Source organism: Protomyctophum parallelum (assembly GCF_964188405.1).
Source record: "Protomyctophum parallelum genome assembly, chromosome: 1".
NCBI classification, from domain to species: domain Eukaryota; kingdom Metazoa; phylum Chordata; class Actinopteri; order Myctophiformes; family Myctophidae; genus Protomyctophum; species Protomyctophum parallelum.
Genome location: NC_139697.1, coordinates 26,745,036 through 26,765,698, shown reverse-complemented (window position 1 = coordinate 26,765,698; position 20,663 = coordinate 26,745,036). Strand labels below are relative to the sequence as shown.

At 40.6% G+C, this 20,663-nt stretch overlaps 2 protein-coding genes across 2 annotated transcripts; both read left to right on the top strand.

Moving 5' to 3' along the window:
• The first annotated feature begins 56 nt into the window (after positions 1–56).
• On the top strand, positions 57–9,517 carry polr1h (RNA polymerase I subunit H). The gene is made up of 5 exons (XM_083769402.1): positions 57–163; positions 3,026–3,145; positions 7,662–7,762; positions 8,022–8,131; positions 8,991–9,517. The coding sequence occupies exons 2-5, from the start codon at positions 3,028–3,030 to the stop codon at positions 9,013–9,015; spliced, it is 354 nt and encodes a 117-aa protein (XP_083625528.1). The 5' UTR covers positions 57–163; positions 3,026–3,027; the 3' UTR covers positions 9,016–9,517.
• Positions 9,518–9,724: 207 nt separating this feature from the next.
• On the top strand, positions 9,725–19,401 carry gtf2h4 (general transcription factor IIH, polypeptide 4). The gene is made up of 14 exons (XM_083783861.1): positions 9,725–9,801; positions 9,984–10,102; positions 10,196–10,300; positions 11,730–11,861; positions 12,282–12,467; positions 12,869–12,977; positions 14,932–15,000; positions 15,171–15,254; positions 15,397–15,550; positions 15,646–15,776; positions 16,538–16,585; positions 16,729–16,807; positions 17,551–17,612; positions 19,063–19,401. The coding sequence occupies exons 1-14, from the start codon at positions 9,799–9,801 to the stop codon at positions 19,171–19,173; spliced, it is 1,392 nt and encodes a 463-aa protein (XP_083639987.1). The 5' UTR covers positions 9,725–9,798; the 3' UTR covers positions 19,174–19,401.
• Positions 19,402–20,663: the final 1,262 nt, after the last annotated feature.

Sequence of the window (20,663 nt, the reverse complement as noted above, 5' to 3'; positions counted from 1 at the left end):
GCCGACTTCTGCGAACAGAGGAAAGACCCCACCACAACAATAGCACGTCCAGTAACATGCCTGTCTGGAATATAGTTCAGAATCAGAACTTCAGGAGAGGAGAGAAGAAGGATCTGCAATATCTTAACTAGAACGATTGATTTCAACGTTACACGTTTGAAAGGTAAACCTGAACTTAACATCACCGAACGGATGTATTTATCTCTATCCTGAATCCTGTCTGATGATATTGCTATTAACGTTAGCGTTAGGTCGTCGCGGCATAATGTTTTTGACAACACGTGTTGAACACACAGACATGTCAATACCCCAGGCCGGGTGGTGGAAGTCTGGAAGAATACTCGGATTTGTTTTATTATTATTTGTATTATAAAAATCTTATTGGAGTTGAAATACAGAAGTGTTGGCACCATAGCTCTGGTCCATAGAGCTATGGACCAGAGCTAGGGCACCTAAATGTACTTCAATACAGTATAAATCTTAAAGCGAAGAGGGTGAGGTTCCAAAAGGGGATAATTTAACATTAACCTCAGAACTATACCTAAACCTAGCCCTCCAAGCAGAACCCAAATGCTACTGAAGTTTCTGACATTTTGACGACCCAGATAGCATTGGGTCCTGTTGCACTACTACCATGCCACCTGGTACGCACCCATTCTTAAACATAAACAACATGTTTAGCGCCTCTCCGCGCTCGGTGACGACATATTTCAGTGTGAGGCTTTCTGAATATGTAAAGTATAAGTACCCATACATCCCGCTGCGAATATCTCCTGTGGCGCGGAAGCCGTTAAGTATTTTTAATATATGTTTGCCCGATTTGGAAGCTTGGATTCTTCTCTTCCTTCCTTGTTTATTGACACCTCATTGTACCGCCTATCTGGCTAGCTAGTGGCGCTATAGCTATGACACAGCAGATCAGAGGCAGGAACGTAGCCGCACAAGCCAACCGCACACCGGGAGGCGGTACAATAAACGGTAAACAAACAAGAAGAAATAAAGCGACCAAATCGGTCAAACAAAGATTAAAAATACTTAACGGCTTCCGCGCCACAGGAGATATTCGCAGCGGGATGTATAGGTACTTAAAGTTACCGAATTCAGAATAACAAAGGCAAAAAAATGCCGTCACATGGCGCAGCTTCTATTTTAGAGAGAATGATTACTTCCGCGTTCTGGAATTTCCATACGAAAATATAGTTCTGACCAGGGACCCAACATAAAACTCATCAAAATTTCAGAAAAGCTTTATGTAGGGTCCCGAGAGGGGCTAACCTAAACCTAACCTCACAGAACTATGCCCAACCGACTACTTTTCCAAGGCCTTGTGCGGATTCCGTAGCCCAAAATCTTAGATTTTAACCTCTACGAGAATCTAAATTTTTGGGCTAAGTATTCCCTAGCCCTGAAACATGACTGCCATGATAATGAATACGAGAGTCATGAACCATGGCTAAGTATTCCCTAGCCCCTCTCGGAACCCCCTGGGTCAGCCCAATCGATTCGTGCCGAACCGGGCTACCCGTGGGGTCCCTGTGCGTATCTGTGTTTTCATATTGAAATGATAGAACGCGGACATAAATATCGTCGGATACGTCGTGTCTGCGTCGTTTGACGGCTTCTTTACATTTGAGTTATTCTGAATGTGTCAACTATAAGTACCTATACATACCGCTGCAAATTCTCCTGTGCCGCGGAAGCCGTCTTTAATCTTTGTTTGACCGATTTGGTCGCTTTGATTCTTCTTGTTTATTTAGCGTTTATTGTACCGCCTCCTGATGTGCGGTTGGCTTGTGCATGGCTACGTTCCTGCCTCTGATCTGCTCTGTCATAGCTATAGCCACTAGTTAGCCAGATAGGCGGTACAATGAGGTGTCAATAAATAAGGAAGGAAGAGAATAATCAAACCGACCAAATCGGTCAAACAAAGATTAAAAATACTTAACGGCTTCCGCACCACAGGAGATATTCGCAGCGGTATTTATAGGTACTTATAGTTCACACATTCAGAAGCCCTCAAACGAACAAAAGCCCTCAAAGAGCGCAGAAGGACGTATCCGAAGGTATTCATGTTTATTTATGTGTGCGTACCTGGTGGCAGGGTGGAGGTGGAATAGGACCCCATGCTATCTGGGTCTCAAAAATGTCAGAAACTTCAGTAGCATTGGGTTCTGACTTGTAGGGCTAAGTATTCCCTAGCCCCAATATGTTCCTTCAGTCCCTACGCAGGGACAGAGGGAACATATTTGGGCTAAGTATTCCCTAGTTCCTGCTTTACTGAGGCCTGGTGCCCACTCTTATTTCTAGCTCTATTTTGGTGCCCACCCTTCCTGTAACCAAATTTGATCTACATATTATTGGACTGTACTGCATTAATGTCTTAAACAACTTTTTTTGTTGCAGCTTGTAAAGGTGGAGCTGATTTTAAATAGTTCATGTGATGCTGGACAGAGTAATCTAGTAAGAGAGTGGCGATACTAGCGTTGACTCCCATTGTTGTAACAATGGAATGGGAAGTGCTCATTCTATCTCAATAGGATAGTTCCAGCCATAGGAGCAATGTTTGGAACTATAGCCCATAGGCACCTGCTTTGCGGCAAGATCAAAGCGTGTTGCCACTCTCTTACTACTAGATTACTGGTGCTGGGTAGCTGAACCTGTCAACCTGTAGCCTGGGCAGGCTAACCCTTTCGGGTTTATGAACCGGCCGGGAGTGGAATGGTGGATGGTAACTTTCGTCATGATCATAATTTTAGGGCCTACCCAATAAAATCATAGATGCAGCGTAGTTTTGCTGATTATTAAAATATAAATATGACTGTACATATGTACATGACTGTAATATGACTGTACATCACTGTACTTTGATATCAATGAAAAAGCGCTAGGATGTGTACACACGTCGTCACAATCAGTCAGTTGGATTAGTTATGACGTTCCCACACATCGTACGGTCTGAATGTGTTAAGAGTGAGTCATTAATCATTTATAATATTAATACTTTCTCATCTTTATGTTTTCACAGCCATGTCGTGTTTCAGTGGTGATCCAAACTTTTGCCCTGAATGTGGAAATGTCCTCCCATTACCAGGGATACAAGACACTGTTACTTGTCCCCGCTGTGCCTTCAGCATCCCTGTACAAGGTACAAATATTTACCATAGTCTACATTCTTAGTTCAGAGACTTGGAGCTACAACCAGGGTTGCCAATTCGGCTTATTTCCCGCCAATGTTGGCTTTTTTTCCCCAGAGTTGCAGGTTTTTCCCCCCTGAGTCGCGGGTTGTGTTTTTTTGGGCTTGTTTTAAAAATGCAGTGAAAAATTCAGACAATTGTAGTTGCCTTGTAATGTCGATTAATTTGTGTCCAAAAGGTTCTGGAGAATCTGGACTTCCTAAAAAGAGTGTTGGAATATTCCACCTCATTCAAAATGCTACAGCCAGAGTTCTCACTGAAACGCATTACTCCTATAATTTTATTTGCTCTCTAGTATGATACAGAATTTATTTCAAAATACTACTTACTATTTCCAGTAGCTATCATGTGTGTTTTTAGCTATAGTCGCTCAATTAAGGATTTATTCAGTAATCAGCATGCCTATTTAAAGGCTAATTCAAAACTTGCGCTCAATACAATGTTATGGCAGCCACAATGAATATATCAAAGATTATCATATCGATATATGCAAGACTCTTAAGTTAAAGATTACCCACAAAATATTTTCAAACCAAAAAAACTGTTCTACTTCAGTCACAAACAGTCACCATGCAACATTAGATTATACATTTGTGTAACAGAGCAGCACAGATTATTTTTAAACCCCCGAGGACAGCGTTAATTCATTCACAGGCCAACACAATACAACATTATGCGTGTGAGACAGAGCAAGAAGGGAGGTGGCAGAGCTGTACGCCTACCTGATGGTAAGGTGTTTCTTCATCCTGTGTTCGTGTGTGGAATGAGTGATGTGTGACACGTGTACAGAGATGTATGTCAATGAGACAAGTGTGTGGTGGAATCACTAAGGAGTCCCGAGGTAGTTGTTTGAGAGAAATAGAAAGACGGAAATGGAGAAAAGGAAAGTCAGAAAAGTTTTATGATCGATTTAAGCCTCACATTCAAAATGCTCCTCTTGGGATTCCACACAGTTTCAGAGCCTTTTCATAAATTCAACGGCTGTACTTCCTAAAATTTGAACTAACCAATCACTTACTTACACCTTATCTTAAACCGTAAGGGAAAGAAAACCTTGTGTGAGAAATGAGTCATCATCAACCTTTTATTTCAATTCGGCGTACAATTGAGGGGCAGGCCCTCATTTTCAATGTAGCTGAATACAGAACACAAATTAACAATATACGGTCAGCAATGTTACAACAGAAATCTTAAATATACAAATCAGAAAACGTATGATACCAAAACTAAAGAACTATAAGAGATAGACAGATAATTAATGAAAACAATTACAATGTTGAGCAAAAGTGCTGGAAATAATTTCCCTGAATTGTCCCAGGGAAGGCAGTGATGTGATTTTTCATTCTCATTCCAATCAAAAGGAGAGAATGCTGCTTTACCTAGCTTTGTGTTAGCAGGTGGAACCTTGAGGATCAGGAAGACTAGAACGGGGTTGATTTTGATTGGTACTACATAGTACATAGAGCAAATTTAAGGGGGACCATTCCTGAGATGGCTTTGAAAATGAATAAATACCAGTGCTTATCATGCCTCTCAGACAGTGAGGATAAGCCTGCGTTCCCATAGAGTGTACAATGATGGGTACCGTAATTGTCACCGGTGACCATGGTGTCCATCCATGAACCCACGTATCAAATGCATGGAACCAAAAAATTGTCTTGGTTCATTGGGCACCTAACCTGATCCCTGTAATGCTGGAGACATCAAAACATGCAATTGGATCGCACAACTCTCTTCTCTCCTTCCTTGCCTCGGCATGTTCACTAGATTAATAAGTGAATGCTTTGGGAAAACCTGTCTCTAGACAGATGGTTTGGGCCAATAGTCAGAGGCCTGAGTGTGAGTTCATGTAGTCAGTCCATGGTGAGACATGGGGAGAGAGGGGGCACAATGCGGGAAGCTCTGCCCTAGGACAGTGTAGGGACTGGTAAATGTCCACACTGGATGCTTGGATTTAAGCATGTCATTTCATTTTATTTGAAAGTTATAGTTTATTTTTGTGAAAAATATTGTCCTGCGAAATTATTTTGAACCTTTATTTTTGGAACTGATTGAAGAAATAAACCTTTGGCAACGATGGAGATCTTTTGGTATGTCATTTTTCTGTGCACCTAGCCCTCATCAAACAGACTCTTTTACACACTCTTTTTACACACTAGTGTCGTGGAATTACTTTAAAACCCATTTAGGCCTGACGTCGAAATAAATAAAAAGTCTTCTGAAAGAATATACTGTATATTCAAAGATTTGTGCCACATTTTCACGATTTTTCAAAAATAGCAGACATACAAGCTCATAGCGTGCCACCGAGTGACACGCTACGAGCTTGTAGATCTGCTATTTTTCAATAGCTAAATAATGCTTAGTTAAAAACACCAAAACTGGTTCCCGTCCAGAATGGGTTAACTGTAACTGGGGGCATGATGTCACGTGCATGCACCAGCATTATTTTATCATTTTATAAAAGTTTTATTTCATTTTAGTTAGGGTAAGTGTGCATAAGTTGTTTTAGTTAGAAATTGTACTACTGTAGTTTTTATTTTGTTTCAGTCTTTCTAACTTTTCCAAGGAATACGTTGTTTTATCGAACCTAAGAAAAAAAACGTAGGACATTAGAATGGATATTAGGTTATTCACCTCTGATGGTGGATGATCTGACACGCTGATAAAATCTTAGGCTGTCCTGATTCCTGACTGTAGCTTGTGGGGTCTCATCCAATTAATCCCCCCGGGCAATCACAATTGTACAGCTGGTATAATAAATCACCTTCAAGAGGTTCTAATACACTAACACTACCCTCTCGGCACTACCAGCAGACCAATCTCACATGAACAGGCTTTGAATGAATCATCTAATCATGTGAACTTTTGATTAAACAAGGTGTTGCTTACCTTTTGATTTATGTCCGATCGGATAGTTGATTCATTCAAGCCGGATCACGTGTCCTTCCTCCAAACAGGAGAGGAAAAGATGAGCTCTGTGATTATTTATTGAGTCAAGTTTGGGTCACCAGATGTTAAAGCGGTGATTTCTTTTCAGAATAGACCGAAACCAGAATCCTCTGAAGCATGAATTTATTCAAGTATCTGCAGTGAGTGACACACAGACATGACATTCGTTGCGTCAAGTGAATAGACGGATCGATTACATGGCTTTTATACGCTTGATTAATCCCCTTTTCCTTCAAACCTCCTAAATATGTCATGTCAGTTCTATGAGCCTCCTTCCATGTCAGGATATCATTCACTGAAACGGGCAAGCCCTAGTGACGGGTTTTCAACCAGTGGGTCGCGACCCCTCGGGGGGGAGGGGGGAGGGTATGCACACTTTCCTTAATGATTATATCTGGTTTCAGTATTCATTTATTATTTACTTTCTCTATTATTATGGTTATTTTTGCAGTCAGTTTGTATTGGTGGTGGGGGGCGGGGCGGGGGTCGCGAGACATGGCCAAAGCATTTTCGGGGGTCCCCAGCCAAAAAGGTTGAGAACCCCTGCCTTAGTGGATATGTCTTGGCATATTGAAATTTAGCAGACCTATTCAGTACCACATCCTCCTGATATGGAGACCTTAAGAATCGATGGATAAAGTTACATTTTACTAGGACATTTTGTTAAGAAACATCTGCTTGACCACATAAGGTTCCTAACTTCCTCCTGGAAGACATATATGTGTCTTCAACACATTAGTTCATGTGGTGGAGAGAAAGGACTGCACACCATCTTGGGTGCTCCCATATATTTATTCAAACCTTTTCGACCTGCTGGAGGTCTTCGTCAGGTATACAGAGGACATGTGTGAACTATCACCCCATATATAAAGCATTATTCAACCTGTTCTGTTGTACTGTTCTGCATGTTTTTACACCATACTGTCCATGCCTAACAGAAACAAACCTCTCAAGAACAGATTCTGTGCTATTCTACCTGGGCCTTACCTTATGCCTAGATATTTGTCTCTTTTTTTTTTTTTTTTTTTTTTACTATTTTGAAAAACATTTTAAAATAGTTCAGCTACTGTTTTTTTTGTTTTTTCGTTTTTATCACATTTATATATCTTTTTTATTATGTATTGTATGTGGAATTTACATTACCTGTCTTTATCTTTCATTTTATATAACTGAATAACTCATTATTATTGTCAAAGATTGTCATATAAGTTGTCATATACAAAAAATGCCTAATAAAAACAGTATTAAAAAAGATAAAAGTTCAGCTAGCCGATTGCATCGGCACATTGTGAGCTTGTAGATTGACTATTTGAACTATTTTAAAAGTTTTTTCATATACTATTAAAATAGTAAAAAATGGCAAATAAGTCTAGGAATATGGGCTAAGGGGTGGCACAAGATCTAGACCTCAGTGTTCAGGTGGGAACACTAGTGGTATTACCTGAAGCTCAAAGCACAATCTTTGGCCAAGTCTAAACAAATTATTGTAATAATAAATCAATGATGACTTTACAGAATTCACACGTCAAGAAATCACCTCTACAATCGTCTTCAACCGCCTAGAACAGTCCTCCGTAGTGGTGGAAGACGAGGATTCAGAACTCAAAGGACCAGTGGTACGATTGATTGCTTTGTGTGGATGATCTGTTTATTATAATTATGTTGCGCTGTATGAAAAATTTTCTATTTTGTATTGATTGTTCGCTCTGCCAGAGACGGTATCTGAGATTTTATTAGCTTTCATTTTTGTTGTTAATTGAATAGTCTTGCTTTGTTTATTTATTTTTCTACTATTCTCTCGGACTGTATGTGCTTCTTGTTTAGTGAAACCACCACGTTTTCCTCAGTGATCAATAAAGGCCCCTCTTATCTTAGATTGACAGACGCTGCTCTCGCTGCAATAAAGAAGGAATGGTTTACCATACGAGGCAAATGAGATCTGCAGATGAAGGCCAGACTGTCTTCTTCACTTGCATGCACTGCAGGTAACGACTGGGTCAACATATGTTAGGCTACTGTATGCAAGGGGTCATGGAAATGAAAAGTAGTTGAGCTGTGGTATATTACATATCATTGCAATCTTAGAGTACATCTTAAACAGTGTATACTACTATGTATGAGAATGACTGAGTCTGATTCTTGCTAATTATTCTTAATAAAAGGAAAAGAACAGTCATAAAAAACTGATAAAATGAAAACCTGAGTTTAAAAAAGGAAGTGGGGGGCACGGTGGCACAGTTTGTAGTGCTGTCGCCTCACAGCTAGAAGGTCCTGGATTCGATTCCCGCTGTGGGTGCTGGCGGCGTGTTCTTTCCTCTGTGTCATCAGTGCCCATACCCGAGGCGGGGTTAGAGAAAGGGCCTTTGTGTGTGGAGTTTGCATGTTCTCCCCGTGTCCCCTATAGGGTAGGTACCCTCACAAAAAGCATGCAGTAATCCTGGTCTCTAAACTGCCTCCCCCTGGCCAGCCGGGGCGCCTGATGGAGGGGGAAGGAACTGGTTGGAATAACGTGTTCCTTCCACGTGCTACGTCTCCAACCAGGGAAACTCCCCCCTGTCAGGTGTAAAGGAGTGACTTGGACACTCATGCATGAAGGAAGCATGAGTTCAAGTCTGTTGCTCTCCCCAGGTTGGCGCCGTTGGCGGAGGGTGTGTAGAGTCCAGGATCACATTAGATAATTGACACGGGTGAAAAATGGGTTACAAAATCGGGGGATCAAAAAATATTGAAAAAACATGGCATCTCAAAACAAATAGCGAAGTAAAAACAGGGAAACAACCAATCTGACTGATTATGATTGTACAACATTTGGCTACATATAATTAAGTGTCGTTCACATTGCAGGTATCAAGAGAAAGAAGACTCATGAGACAACAAGACCAAGATGTGTGGATTGTGGACTGCAGAGATACATATAGCTATGCAAGACCATTCTTTAAGATGTCTGTTTAACAGTTTGCCATCATTTACTGCAGATGAACAATAGTTGTTATCAATGTTATGTAAATGTAAGGTGTTATGGAAATTGTTTGGCCTCTTTATTCAAAATACAATGGCAATGTAATTGGCAATTCAACATGCAATTATAAAATACCATGCATTATGCAAAGTGCATAGGCAATCCTCAATTCAGTGTGAATTATTTAAAGAAAACATTTGCCGTTCAGTAAGTGGTCATGTAATTAATAAAATGCATTACCATTTGAATAAAAAGGCCAGAAAAATAATTGTTATTCACTATACTTCAGTTTTTTTGTAATGAGCATTTGGGGTTCAAATAAAATAAAAGCCTGGGTACAGAGGCTAGGATTTAAAGGGCTTAGGCCTAATAAAATTGTCCTGTGTAAATAAAGATTTTGTTTTTTAATAAAAGATGACGTTCCTTGTATCAACTTCTATGTACTATTGTATTTATGTATCCATTTTGCATAGCAAACCAACAATGTAAAGGTACAGTAAATTCCAAATATTAAATGGGCTATATTTAAATGATCTTCCAGCTTGCTGTTGTTGGAAAGGGAGATCACGTGACTGGATCATGTGACTGAACAACATGGCTTCTTTGTGATAGCCGACAACTTGCCGAAGGAAGAGGATGCGTTTATGCATTGTTTTATGTATAATCATTTGAGCCAGAAACAACTGAGCAATCATGGTATAATCACTTCGTTTTCTCCGGTGTTGTATACCGCTGTGCTCCATAATGCTCCAGTCCATTCTTTACACATTTGTGTGATTTTTCTTTTTGTGTCGCAACAGTTGATCGATAATGAAGATGGGCTTCACAGTGAAGGTCTTGGCACAATAAACCCTTGTGAACTTCTCCTTTGTTGACAGAAAATGAATCTACGTGTCCAGTTACAATGCAAGAATCTACACGAATACCTCAAAGAGTTGAGTCCAGACATTCTGGACAGGTTGTACAACCATCCAGCCACATGTCTGGCTGTCTTCAGGTGGGTACATCCATGCAATCTAGGTTTAACGTGGTCTTACAGCTGAGATATTTATTAAAGCTATCATGACATTTCTATTTTGATTTGTTTTAGGGAGCTGCCCTCCTTGGCAAAGAATTATGTGATGCGTATGCTGTTCCTTGAACAGCCTCTGCCACAGGCTGCAGTGGCTTTGTGGGTGAAAAAGGACAGTCAAAAGTGAGTCGATTACCTCAAGTCGCCATGCCAACTACACACAGCACACAGGGGAACCAAATGCGCCTTAACGGGTTAATTTGGTTCCTCCTTATCACTGGTTATTTTACTATACTACATGTACATTTGAGCCAGCTGATAATGTTCATGTTCCCATGTTATGTTAGCATAATAAAACACAGATCCCTAGGCTATTTGAGCATAGACAGCTTGAGCATACTTTAATTACATGATGTAGGTTATTAGTACTGTAGCTTTACCACCCCCACCATGTAGCTCAGGGGTATTCAACTAGATTAGGTCGGGGGCCACAACTGTAGAATGATTGTGTGTGGAGGGCCGCAAGCGTGCGCGCGAAGCGCGGATTTTTTTGGATTCTACAAATGTATTTTGTGTTTAAACACAAAGATCTATGTAGGCCAGGGGTCCTCAACTAGAAATGCTGAAGGTCCACAAATAATAAGTAGTATAAATAAGTTTTGAATAAGACCATGGTCCAGTCTCATGCGCGCGCAAATACAATTGCGGGTCGCGGGCCCCATGGGGTGGGGCTTCCCCCCTCGCCCCCCACCCCTAGAAACAACTATGGCTGATTACTGTCATTATGATAATCTAGCACTTTATATATCGCGCACATCATACCTGTAACTTTCTCTCTTAAAAAAAAAAAAAAAAAAAAAAAAAAAAGCTTTTTTTTTTTTTTTTTTTTTTTAATTATTATTCCAAGGGCCACTAGGGGGCGCTCCGCGGGCCGCATTTGGCCCGCGGGCCGCCAGTTGAATAGCCCTGATGTAGCTGGTACAGTAGCTTGACAAAAGCTCTGCTCTATCAATGCATTTTCAGTGGCACATAAAAGATGAGTTTTGAGCTGCAGGTTGTCCATCTCATCAAAGAGCGAATTCTCCACCCATTTAGCGTTTATACAGTTACCTTCAATAGCCTATTTGGTAAAGTTCACCCCACATTAGAATAATATTGAGTAATAAAAAAATCACCAAACTGCGCTTCTTCCCAGACCTTTGCTCTCTGTCCCTTGTTTTTATTTTATCGTGTATATATGCATGTGATTATAAATGGGGTTGGGTGTGTGTACTGTGTGTGGGTATGTATATTGTCTCTATTTTCTGTATAAAAAGTGTGAAACAGCTGAGGATGTAAAAAAAAAAAAAAAAACGTTGTAAGAAATGTTATTTTTGTCAAGTTGCCAAAACTGAAATAAAAGTTAAATTATCTTCAATATAGCTACAGCTACTTTTACTAGTAATTTGCACTGTAGGTAGCTACCGTAGTTATTTGAAAGGGAGTGTTTAGTGCAGCTCAATTAATGTTTTAATAAGAGTAACTAACTAGCTTAACTTGCTCAACACTGCTTGTATGTATGTATACACGTATGTATGTATGACATTTCTCTGTCTGACCTTTTCAACATCAGGGACCATGATGAGTGTGTCTCAGTTCTGTCGGGTCTACGACTCTGGCACAGTCAGCAGTTGCAGGGCGGTCTACAGGGAAATATTCTGAACCCAATATTCAAAGACAACCTGAGGATAGCACTGCTTGGGGGGTAAGTTAGTTCCACATTAGCTCACAACATTGTGTTGTTTTTGGCAGCACATTTTGATTTTAGTTTTAGTCGTCACCTGGAATGTTTTAGTGTTGGTCTAGTTTTAGTCGACTAAATGTCATGAGATTTTAGTTGACTAAATCTACTGTTGATTTAGTCGACTGAAATGTATTTTGGTGGGCCTTGATGCCGTCGTAATGATTGATTTTACAAGCTCGCAGCGTGTCGTAGCGCGACGCGTTGTGAGCTTGTAGATCGGCTATCGACAAAATCAACACTGATTTTTGAATTAAAGAATAAATAGAAGAAAGATTATCTGCAGCCTAAACTATACTTTCCCGGCACTACTGTGGTACGGTAAGTAGTATGAATTACTTTCAACTCTACAGTGAGTGCACTGCTGTCTCTCTACATGCACAGAGGCAAAGCGTGGTCAGATGACGGCAACAGTCTGGGCCCCGATCGACATGCACGTGATGTGGGCAGTTTGGACCGCTACGCTATGGAACGCTGGGAGGTGATACTGCACTTCATGGTGGGCTCTCCGAGTGCTGCCGTCAGCCAGGACCTGGCCCAGCTTCTCATACAAGCAGGCCTCATGAGAAGGTAACTGTTGTTTTCACATTTGGTTCCTTTAACCTTGGAACATTAAGGCAAAAAGAACCCATCTTTTGGTAAAGCGATATGAGAAAGGGCGGACAAAGTACAGAGCCAACAGAGCCGGATCAAGTTTACTAGTAAAGAGGCTCAGGGGTAGAGTGGCTGCATGGTAACCGCAAGGTTGCCAGTTCGAACCTGGGGCTCCCCCAGAGTTAGTGTCGAAGTGTCCTTGAGCAATACTCTGAACCCCTAATTGCTCCTGATGTGCTGTTTGGTGCCTTGCATGGTTTCCGCCGCCATCGGTGTGTGAATGGGTGAATGTAATGTAATGCACAGTCTATGTAAAGCAGGCGCTATATAAATGCACCATTTACTATTTTCATCAATGTCTTCCCTCTCTTTCCTAGTGAGCCAGGAGAGGCCCCGTGTATCACCTCTGCTGGCTTTCAGTTTCTACTCCTGGACACATCCTCTCAGCTTTGGTATTTCACCCTTCAGTACCTCAAAACTGCAGAGGTAAGAGTCCAATAATTACAATATTTAATTGATTAGATTTGTTTTATTTAAGGGAGTAGTCTGTCTGTAGTCCCCACCTCCATCACCACCACCACACTAAGGTGCTATTTACACGAGGATGGTGTTCATATAAAACGTCAAAATAAAGTATCGTTTGCTGCTGTCATTTAGACGAGAACCGTGTTCTCAGGAGGTGAAAACGCAACGAAGTGAAACCACCTCCCAGAGTTCTCTTTGAGAACGCCGTTTCCTATGGTCTCCATATAAACAGGCAAAACGGTGAATCCGCAAAACTTATGACATCATGGCTCATGTTGGCTCACAGCGCATATGTTTATTACATTGATGCAGAGCCATATCATTATGATATAATGGAGTTCCTGAACAAGCCTCCCTCCTCGCCTACAAAGTGCTGCTCATCAGCGATGGTGAATGTAAAACCATGATGTAAATAAAAAGCCTTGTGATAGACGGCAGCCGCGGCAATGTAGCCTAATGTATTATAAAATATATACCACCCCGTGGCACGCTTTGCCTGCATGCTCTGAGCCCAGAGCAGTGTTGCGCCGCTTGCGCGGCACTGTTTTTTGGCAAATCTAAGCTAGCAAATTTAAGACAATCTCTTCAAAATAAGAGTATCCTCTAGAGTATTGAAAAAAAGTTTAATTTGCACATTAAAACTACAAATTAAGCATTTAAATGATGCTATAAGACACACATTATGTTTCTGTGTTATTTAATGACTTATTTTTACACAGAAACATAATGTGTGTCTTTACAATAGCTGTAATGTAATAATAATACTAATAATGTAGTGTAATCATTATTGAATTAACGACACTTTTATTCTGAAAGCAACCGGATGTCTTAAATTTGCTCGCTCTCAAACAGGAAGTTCTAGATTTGCCAAAAAGACAGAGCCGTGTTGCTGCGTGAAGGGGTTCTTCTTCTTGTACATGGGTGACCTGTCTATTTGGCAGCCCGTTATCGCCACCTAGCGACATTATAGCAAACGTGTGCGTTCTCGTGTAAAGGGTAAGAAAAAATGAGAACGCAACGGGACTTTGACGTGTTATATGGAGATGGTCGCCGTCTAAAAGAGGCCTAATTCATAGTCTACATGCCACACATTTGCAGAGAGGATGTGTGTTGTATACAGAATACAGATAGCCTAACAGTAAATGGACACACTAATAAATTCAAACTACAACCTTGGGCTATTAAGTACTTTGCTGCAAATTGTGTGCTGCTAAATTGTTATGCAGAATATTATTTAATTTGCTCCAGAGCAGACATTTAAATGGGTTGGGATAATTACAAGTTACCTCTGAAATTTGACAGGTCTGACAGAAAGTGCAGCAAGTAGGGCACAGTCAGTTTTCAGTTTTGTTTCATAGATTACGACTGATTGTAAGCTTTTAACTGATGTCATACATTTGAAATCGTAAAAGTTTTCATTTGAATGTTGTTCAAATGAATCAATATTATTTTGTGATCCTTTTAGGATCTGCTGTTTGTTGTATTGAGTGTATTCATTTAAACATTTTAAACTTCTATGACATGCATGTATGACTAAATAAGTTTCAGCCCGATCCGATTGACTTCCATTATAAAATGAATTTAGGTGTTTCAAAAGGTAGGTACTTCTTTGACCTACTAGCTAGTGAGATTAGCTCTATATACTCACAGACAGACACAGATCGGACCCTGACACAAATATGTAAAACAAAAACCCATCAGAATCGGTTGCTTTCAACCTACAAGACCCAGCATGGTTCAAATCAGCGATGAACTCTACAGGAAAGGCATAGAGAAGTTACTAAATAATTTAAGATCTGACGAAGACAATTATCAATGAACTGAAATCTCTAAGTTTCAATTAATCATTCATATCTATCCGTATCTTGACCTTGTACAAATATATTCCCATGTTCTATTCCTTTTTATCTTCCAGTCAAGAGGTATGGACCTTGTTGAGATCCTGTCATTTTTGTTCCAGCTAAGTTTCTCCACCCTTGGCAGAGTGAGTGCAAGCTTGGTTTCTAACATTTGATTCTCACAACATTAGCTCGCATGCTTTCTCACAAGCAACCACAAAATCAGTGTCATAATTCAAGTTCCAAAATTGTACGCTGGGGTTTTTTCCCCCATTTCCTTTTCTCACTATTGATCGTGCCTTGCTTCATGTGTCAGGATTATTCTGTTGAGGGGATGAGCGAGTCCTTGCTCACTTTCCTGCAGCACCTGCGGGAGTTTGGCCTTGTCTTCCAGAGGAAGGTGAGGAGTTATTAGGAGGGAACAAGAAACACTGCAGACTAGAAGAATCACTGCAAAAAAAAGAAAGTGAAGCGCTACCTCCCTCGTGTCCTCGTCTCCTCTCTAATGCACCTCTGTCTGCATGCAACTCGTCTCTCCCCAGAGGAAGTCGAGGAGGTACTATCCCACCCGGCTGGCAATCACGTTGGCTGCAGGAGTCACTACCAACTCTTCAGCTTCCTTGGGTGCCACCCCAGGGACCGGAGACACAGGCTTCATCGTGGTAGAAACCAACTACCGCATCTACGCGTACACAGGTGCGTTATGATGATGATGAAAGACTTTTAGAAGGATGTACTTTTTGTTGTTGTGGTTGTAGCCACAGTGTCTGCATTTCTGTCTCCTCCAACAGACTCGGAACTACAGATCGCTCTGGTTGCTCTTTTTAGTGAGATGCTGTACCGCTTCTCCAACGTGGTGGTGGGTCATGTCACCAGGGAGTCGGTGCAGCAGGCCATCAACAATGGCATCACTGCACAACAGGTACTTTAGTCATCTCACTCAGCAGCAAGCCATGATGATTACCAAGAAAGAGACATTTTAACCCATTTAGACCTGAGGCCAATTCTAAAAAGAATTCCTTCTAAATCCTATCCTTCTAAACATGTCAAGGACCCCCAGAATTATCTGTATTTGGCTGCGGACCCCCATCTAAAAATATGTTGTACCAGGAGAAGCAAAGATTCCCAGAAGCAAAGATTTGAGTTAAAAGTGTTCGCTCTGAACACACTAACACAGTATGACATAATGCTTAAAACACCGCCCAGAATGGGTTAAAGAGGGGAAAAGCAATGTACAGTAGCAGGACACAGCTAGAATAAACGTCAGTTTATGTTACACTGCAATCCCATTTCCGGCAATTGTCTAATGATAGTACTGTCCGTTTTGTATACAATCAGCTCATCAGGTTATTATGAATGTTCTATTGTTTGTAGATCAGTGGTTCAAAACTGTTTTCTTGACAAACAAAAACTAAATTATTGTTGCGGGTGGGGGGATGGCTGATCTACAAGATCACAGCGCATCGTGACTCTGTGTGAGCTTGTAGATGTAGACTACAGGACAGAACCAGACAGCCATTGCTTTGTTGGTTTAAGAGCTACATTAGAAAGGCTGAGAGCCACTTGTGGAGATAATGTTAGATTAACTGATCAGGAATCTCATCTTGTCTTTTCACATGTGTGTATACTGTGTATATATATATATATATATATATACATATATTATTATTTTTTACTTTTTAGATTATCCACTTTCTAAGGACCAGAGCGCACCCTGTTATGCTCAGACAGGTATGTCAAAGGATTGTGGATTGTGCTAGTTTTCAGTTTTCATCTCCATTTACAGTAGCCTTTTCAACTGTACTAATTATATTCATCACAATACCCGACTGTCGGTCACACTGTCTTTACCCCTTTTTTTTTGTATCCAACAGACCCCAGTTCTGCCCCCAACTATTACAGATCAGATACGATTGTGGGAGTTGGAAAGAGATCGGCTACAGTTCACTGAAGGTGTGTGGTGTGTGGGTGTGTGTGTTTGGAAGCCTGGGCCATGTGCATAAACTGACCATGAGTGGCTTAAGAATAGCTGGCATGACAAAAAGCAAAGCCAAACAACTTGCCAAATACTGTTCTGTTTCAGCTGTTCTAGGCAGTTTGTCTGTGTGAACATGAACTGTCAACCCTGTTATATTTGTTTCCTTGTCAAATTAATTGTAATTTGTGGATTCAAATAAAGAAGTGTGTGTGTGTGTGTGTGTGTGTGTGTGTGTGTGTGTGTGTGTGTGTGTGTGTGTGTGTGTGTGTGTGTGTGTGTGTGTGTGTGTGTGTGTGTGTGTGTGTGTGTGTGTGTGTGTGTGTGTGTGTGTGTGTGTGTGTGTGTGTGTGTGTGTGTGTGTGTGTGTGTGTGTGTGTGTGTGTGTGTGAAATACACAATAATGTATTGTAGTATGAAATACTGAACTTGGTATAATTAATTTACAACAACAAAAAAATCCTGAAACTTAAATTGTGCCCTCCTGCATCCTGTGGGCTTTGCGGAGATGCAGTTGATTGATTTGTCCTGACTCAAGGTTATGACTGACAGGGGCCCTCTCTCTGTAGACGCCACTCAGGTCAATACAGCAGAGTTGTAACCCTTGCACTCCGATATGCTCTAAAGGTGTAAGGGAGTGGATGGGTATTGATGTTGCGCTGCCCTTTAACCTCATTTCTGTGTTGATTGACCTCTCTTCACCTGTTTGTTTTTCTCCCAGGAGTGCTGTATAACCAGTTCCTCTCACAGGCAGATTTTGAGGTTTTGCGGGACAGAGCACAGGTTTGTTTTTTTAATTTATGTATTAATTAGTGATTTTTCATCATAGCATTGTACAATGGAGTATAAGATAGAGCTTACTTACGTGGTTATATCCAGAACTAGAGGTTCGGGCCACTTAAGCCACATAATCTTTTATGTGGTGCTTACTTCACCCATTGAATCACATTATGAATCCCAATCCTTACATCTTGCATGGGTAAGAAAATCTGTGAAATTCATGTGACCTTTTTCCTAATTCAGTGGATTATGCCTAATTTTAAAAGTAATTACTGAACTGTCAAGCCGAGTGACATGACGTGACATTTCCGTCTGGAACATGAACTAGACAAGACATGTTGCAGCTGGTCAATTAACCTACAGACCCCTTGTGAGACCTCACTCACCACATGACATCACACTGACATAATGCAATGCAGGCATGCACACTTATGCAGGTTGCAAAAGCAACCGACAGCCCATAATAAGAAGTTATGTAAAATAAGTTGTGTGTAAAACAAAATCTTTTGGCTGCAGTTTGCCTCCCAATTAATGAATAATTTGGTCCCCACTACTTTGGGGTGTTTTTGGTCATATCATCAAAACTTTCCACTGCATTTACACATCATATAATAACTACTAGTAGAAGCTGTGAACACTATTAGTACAGCACACAGGGAGCAGTTAGGGGTTAAGTGTCTTGTTCAGGGTCACAAACGGCTACGGCTGCCCCAATGTGGAGTAAGCAGGCTTAGAATATGTAATGTTTGTCCTTTAATATACTCCTTGGTTTCTGTCATGTGTAAGCAATTCCCAATACAGTTGTATTTTAAAAACCCAGCCCTAATCGATGTTATTCAGGATGATGTGCTCAGAGCCATCATGGTGCAGGCATTTTGCTCTCCTAGCAGCTCACTCCCTCAAGAGCACTGCAACTGGTTAGGGACACGCTTGCATGCAACCAGTGTTGTTTTTGGCAGCAAATGTCTATTTTAGTTTTAGTCATAGTCTCTTGAATAGTTAGTTTTGGTCACGTTTTAGTGTTAGTCTACTTTTAGTCGACTAAATACTATAAGATTTTAGTCGACTAAATCTACAGGTGATTTAGTCGACCAAAATGTATTTTGGCGGGCCTTGATGTCGTCGTAATGACTGATTTTACACTTGCGCTGCGTTGCGTTGTGAGCTGGTAGATCTGCTATTTTCAGCATGCAACCAAGTGTAAAATGACTTATACTAGTCCCTTCCTAACATTTTAGTCTAGTTATTTGTTGACAAAATCGACAGTATATTTAGTTATAGTTTTTGTCATCATAGCTTAGTTTCCATTTAGTTTTCATCAGTGGAAAAAGGTAGTCGACGAACATTTTTCATCTTAGTTTTAGTCGACGAAATCAACACTGATGCACATTGCACACACAGTGTCAATGTTTTGTATACAAATAATTGATCTATTGACCTCTCTGTTCCCCAGGGCCAGGGTTGTCTGGTGTGGCAGAATGTTCATAACCGAGTGATGGTGGTGACGCCGCAGGGACACAGTGACGTCAAAAGGTTCTGGAAGCGACAGAAGTCTCACACATAATAGGAGGGCAGGCGAGGAAGAAAGAATGAGCAATAATTTCACATTATTCTGGATGAGTTGATTTTGTCAAATTGACTGAAGCCAGAGATTTCCCCGTCAGAGTTGTTCTGTGACAACGCACCAAAACGTACACGAAAATGGCTTGGGACTGTTAGAGAAAAGTCACAATTGTTTTGTATCTTTCTTTCCTAAAATGTTATATCTGTGTATTTTGGATTAAATGCATCAAACAAATTGAATGCCCCATCTACAGTATTTTCGTTTTACTTTGAACGCAGTGGATTTCAACCCTTTTCGTATTCAAGGCCCATTATTTATTCTGCATTTGAGCCAACGGACCACCATTTGATGAGATGCAAGCCTCTCAGGCCCAAGGCTATAATTGAAAGAATATTTTGTTGTTGCTGTTGGATAAAATTGTGTCTACAATTCTACACTGTATTTATGTGGTATGATTAGGAGAGATAACAGACAATTGTTGATCAAGATTAACTAATGCAGATGTTTAACAAAATAAATTAACTCTTGAGAGCATAAAATTAAACCAAATTGACCTGTACGCCGTGTACGGGTCCATTTGGTTTCATTTTATGCTCTGAAGAGTTAAAGATCTATTTAAGGGTCCATTTAGTTTCCAACTCTCCATTTAACTGGGGACCACCTGGAACTCCCTCAAGGACCACTGGTGGTCCCCGGACCAAGGACCCATGCCCTATAGTAGGTGCTTACAGCAGATGATCAAAATCTCGTGCACACACACAGGGCCAACAGCCAAAAGATTCTCAACACCACACCCAGGCAGGTTGGCAGAACCTGAAGGAAGCACTGGCTGAATTTATACCACATACTTCTTTCTAACCCTATGTTTTAACAGCGGGCGAACAGCGACGACTCTGGGCAATACAATGTACGGTATGTAATGTAAACATTATCACTGTTCCGCGTGGAGGGAAAACCGGACGGTGTTGTCCAAAAGATAAAATGTTTATATGTTTTTCAACAACGTTCCTCTGGCCACTTTTCGATTATAGCCTCTTCGCCTGCTATCGCCAGTAGTCGCCGGGTCCCATAGACAAATAGTAGTTATATATTTAATCCTGTAGATTTTATATCAGTGGAATTCATAATTATGAATTAATTATTCAAAAATCGGAATTATACGTTTAAAAATTAAGAGTCAAAATCTATCTGAATTTAGAAGGGGCGACAGTGAAAAAACCAGTAAATTCAACTCTTGAGCAAATAATAGACTTGTTTAAAAATGAATCAATTTATTTCCACACCTAAGCTTATAGACAAACTCAGTAGAATGGATCACAATAATCAAATGAATTCTTGAACAAGAGTTAATGCAGGTTCAAATGGAATTTAGGAAACAAATCAAATGATAATGAAAGTATATGATAGATAATGTCCTTTGCCATGAACTTAGAAACTTGATGTAAAACATCACTTTCCTGAGTGTTGGTTTGTTGAGAGCTTTGAGAGAG

Excerpts from the sequence above, each read along its gene's own strand:
- gtf2h4 (XM_083783861.1), top strand. Across the intron at positions 12,468-12,868 it reads CAAGCAGGCCTCATGAGAAG|TGAGCCAGGAGAGGCCCCGT; the intron begins GTAACTGTTGTT and ends TCTCTTTCCTAG. Across the intron at positions 12,978-14,931 it reads AGTACCTCAAAACTGCAGAG|TCAAGAGGTATGGACCTTGT; the intron begins GTAAGAGTCCAA and ends TTTATCTTCCAG.
- polr1h (XM_083769402.1), top strand. The coding sequence starts at position 3,028 with ATGTCGTGTTTCAGTGGTGATCCAAACTTTTGCCCTGAATGTGGAAAT. Across the intron at positions 7,763-8,021 it reads CAGAACTCAAAGGACCAGTG|ATTGACAGACGCTGCTCTCG; the intron begins GTACGATTGATT and ends CTCTTATCTTAG. Across the intron at positions 8,132-8,990 it reads TTCACTTGCATGCACTGCAG|GTATCAAGAGAAAGAAGACT; the intron begins GTAACGACTGGG and ends TTCACATTGCAG.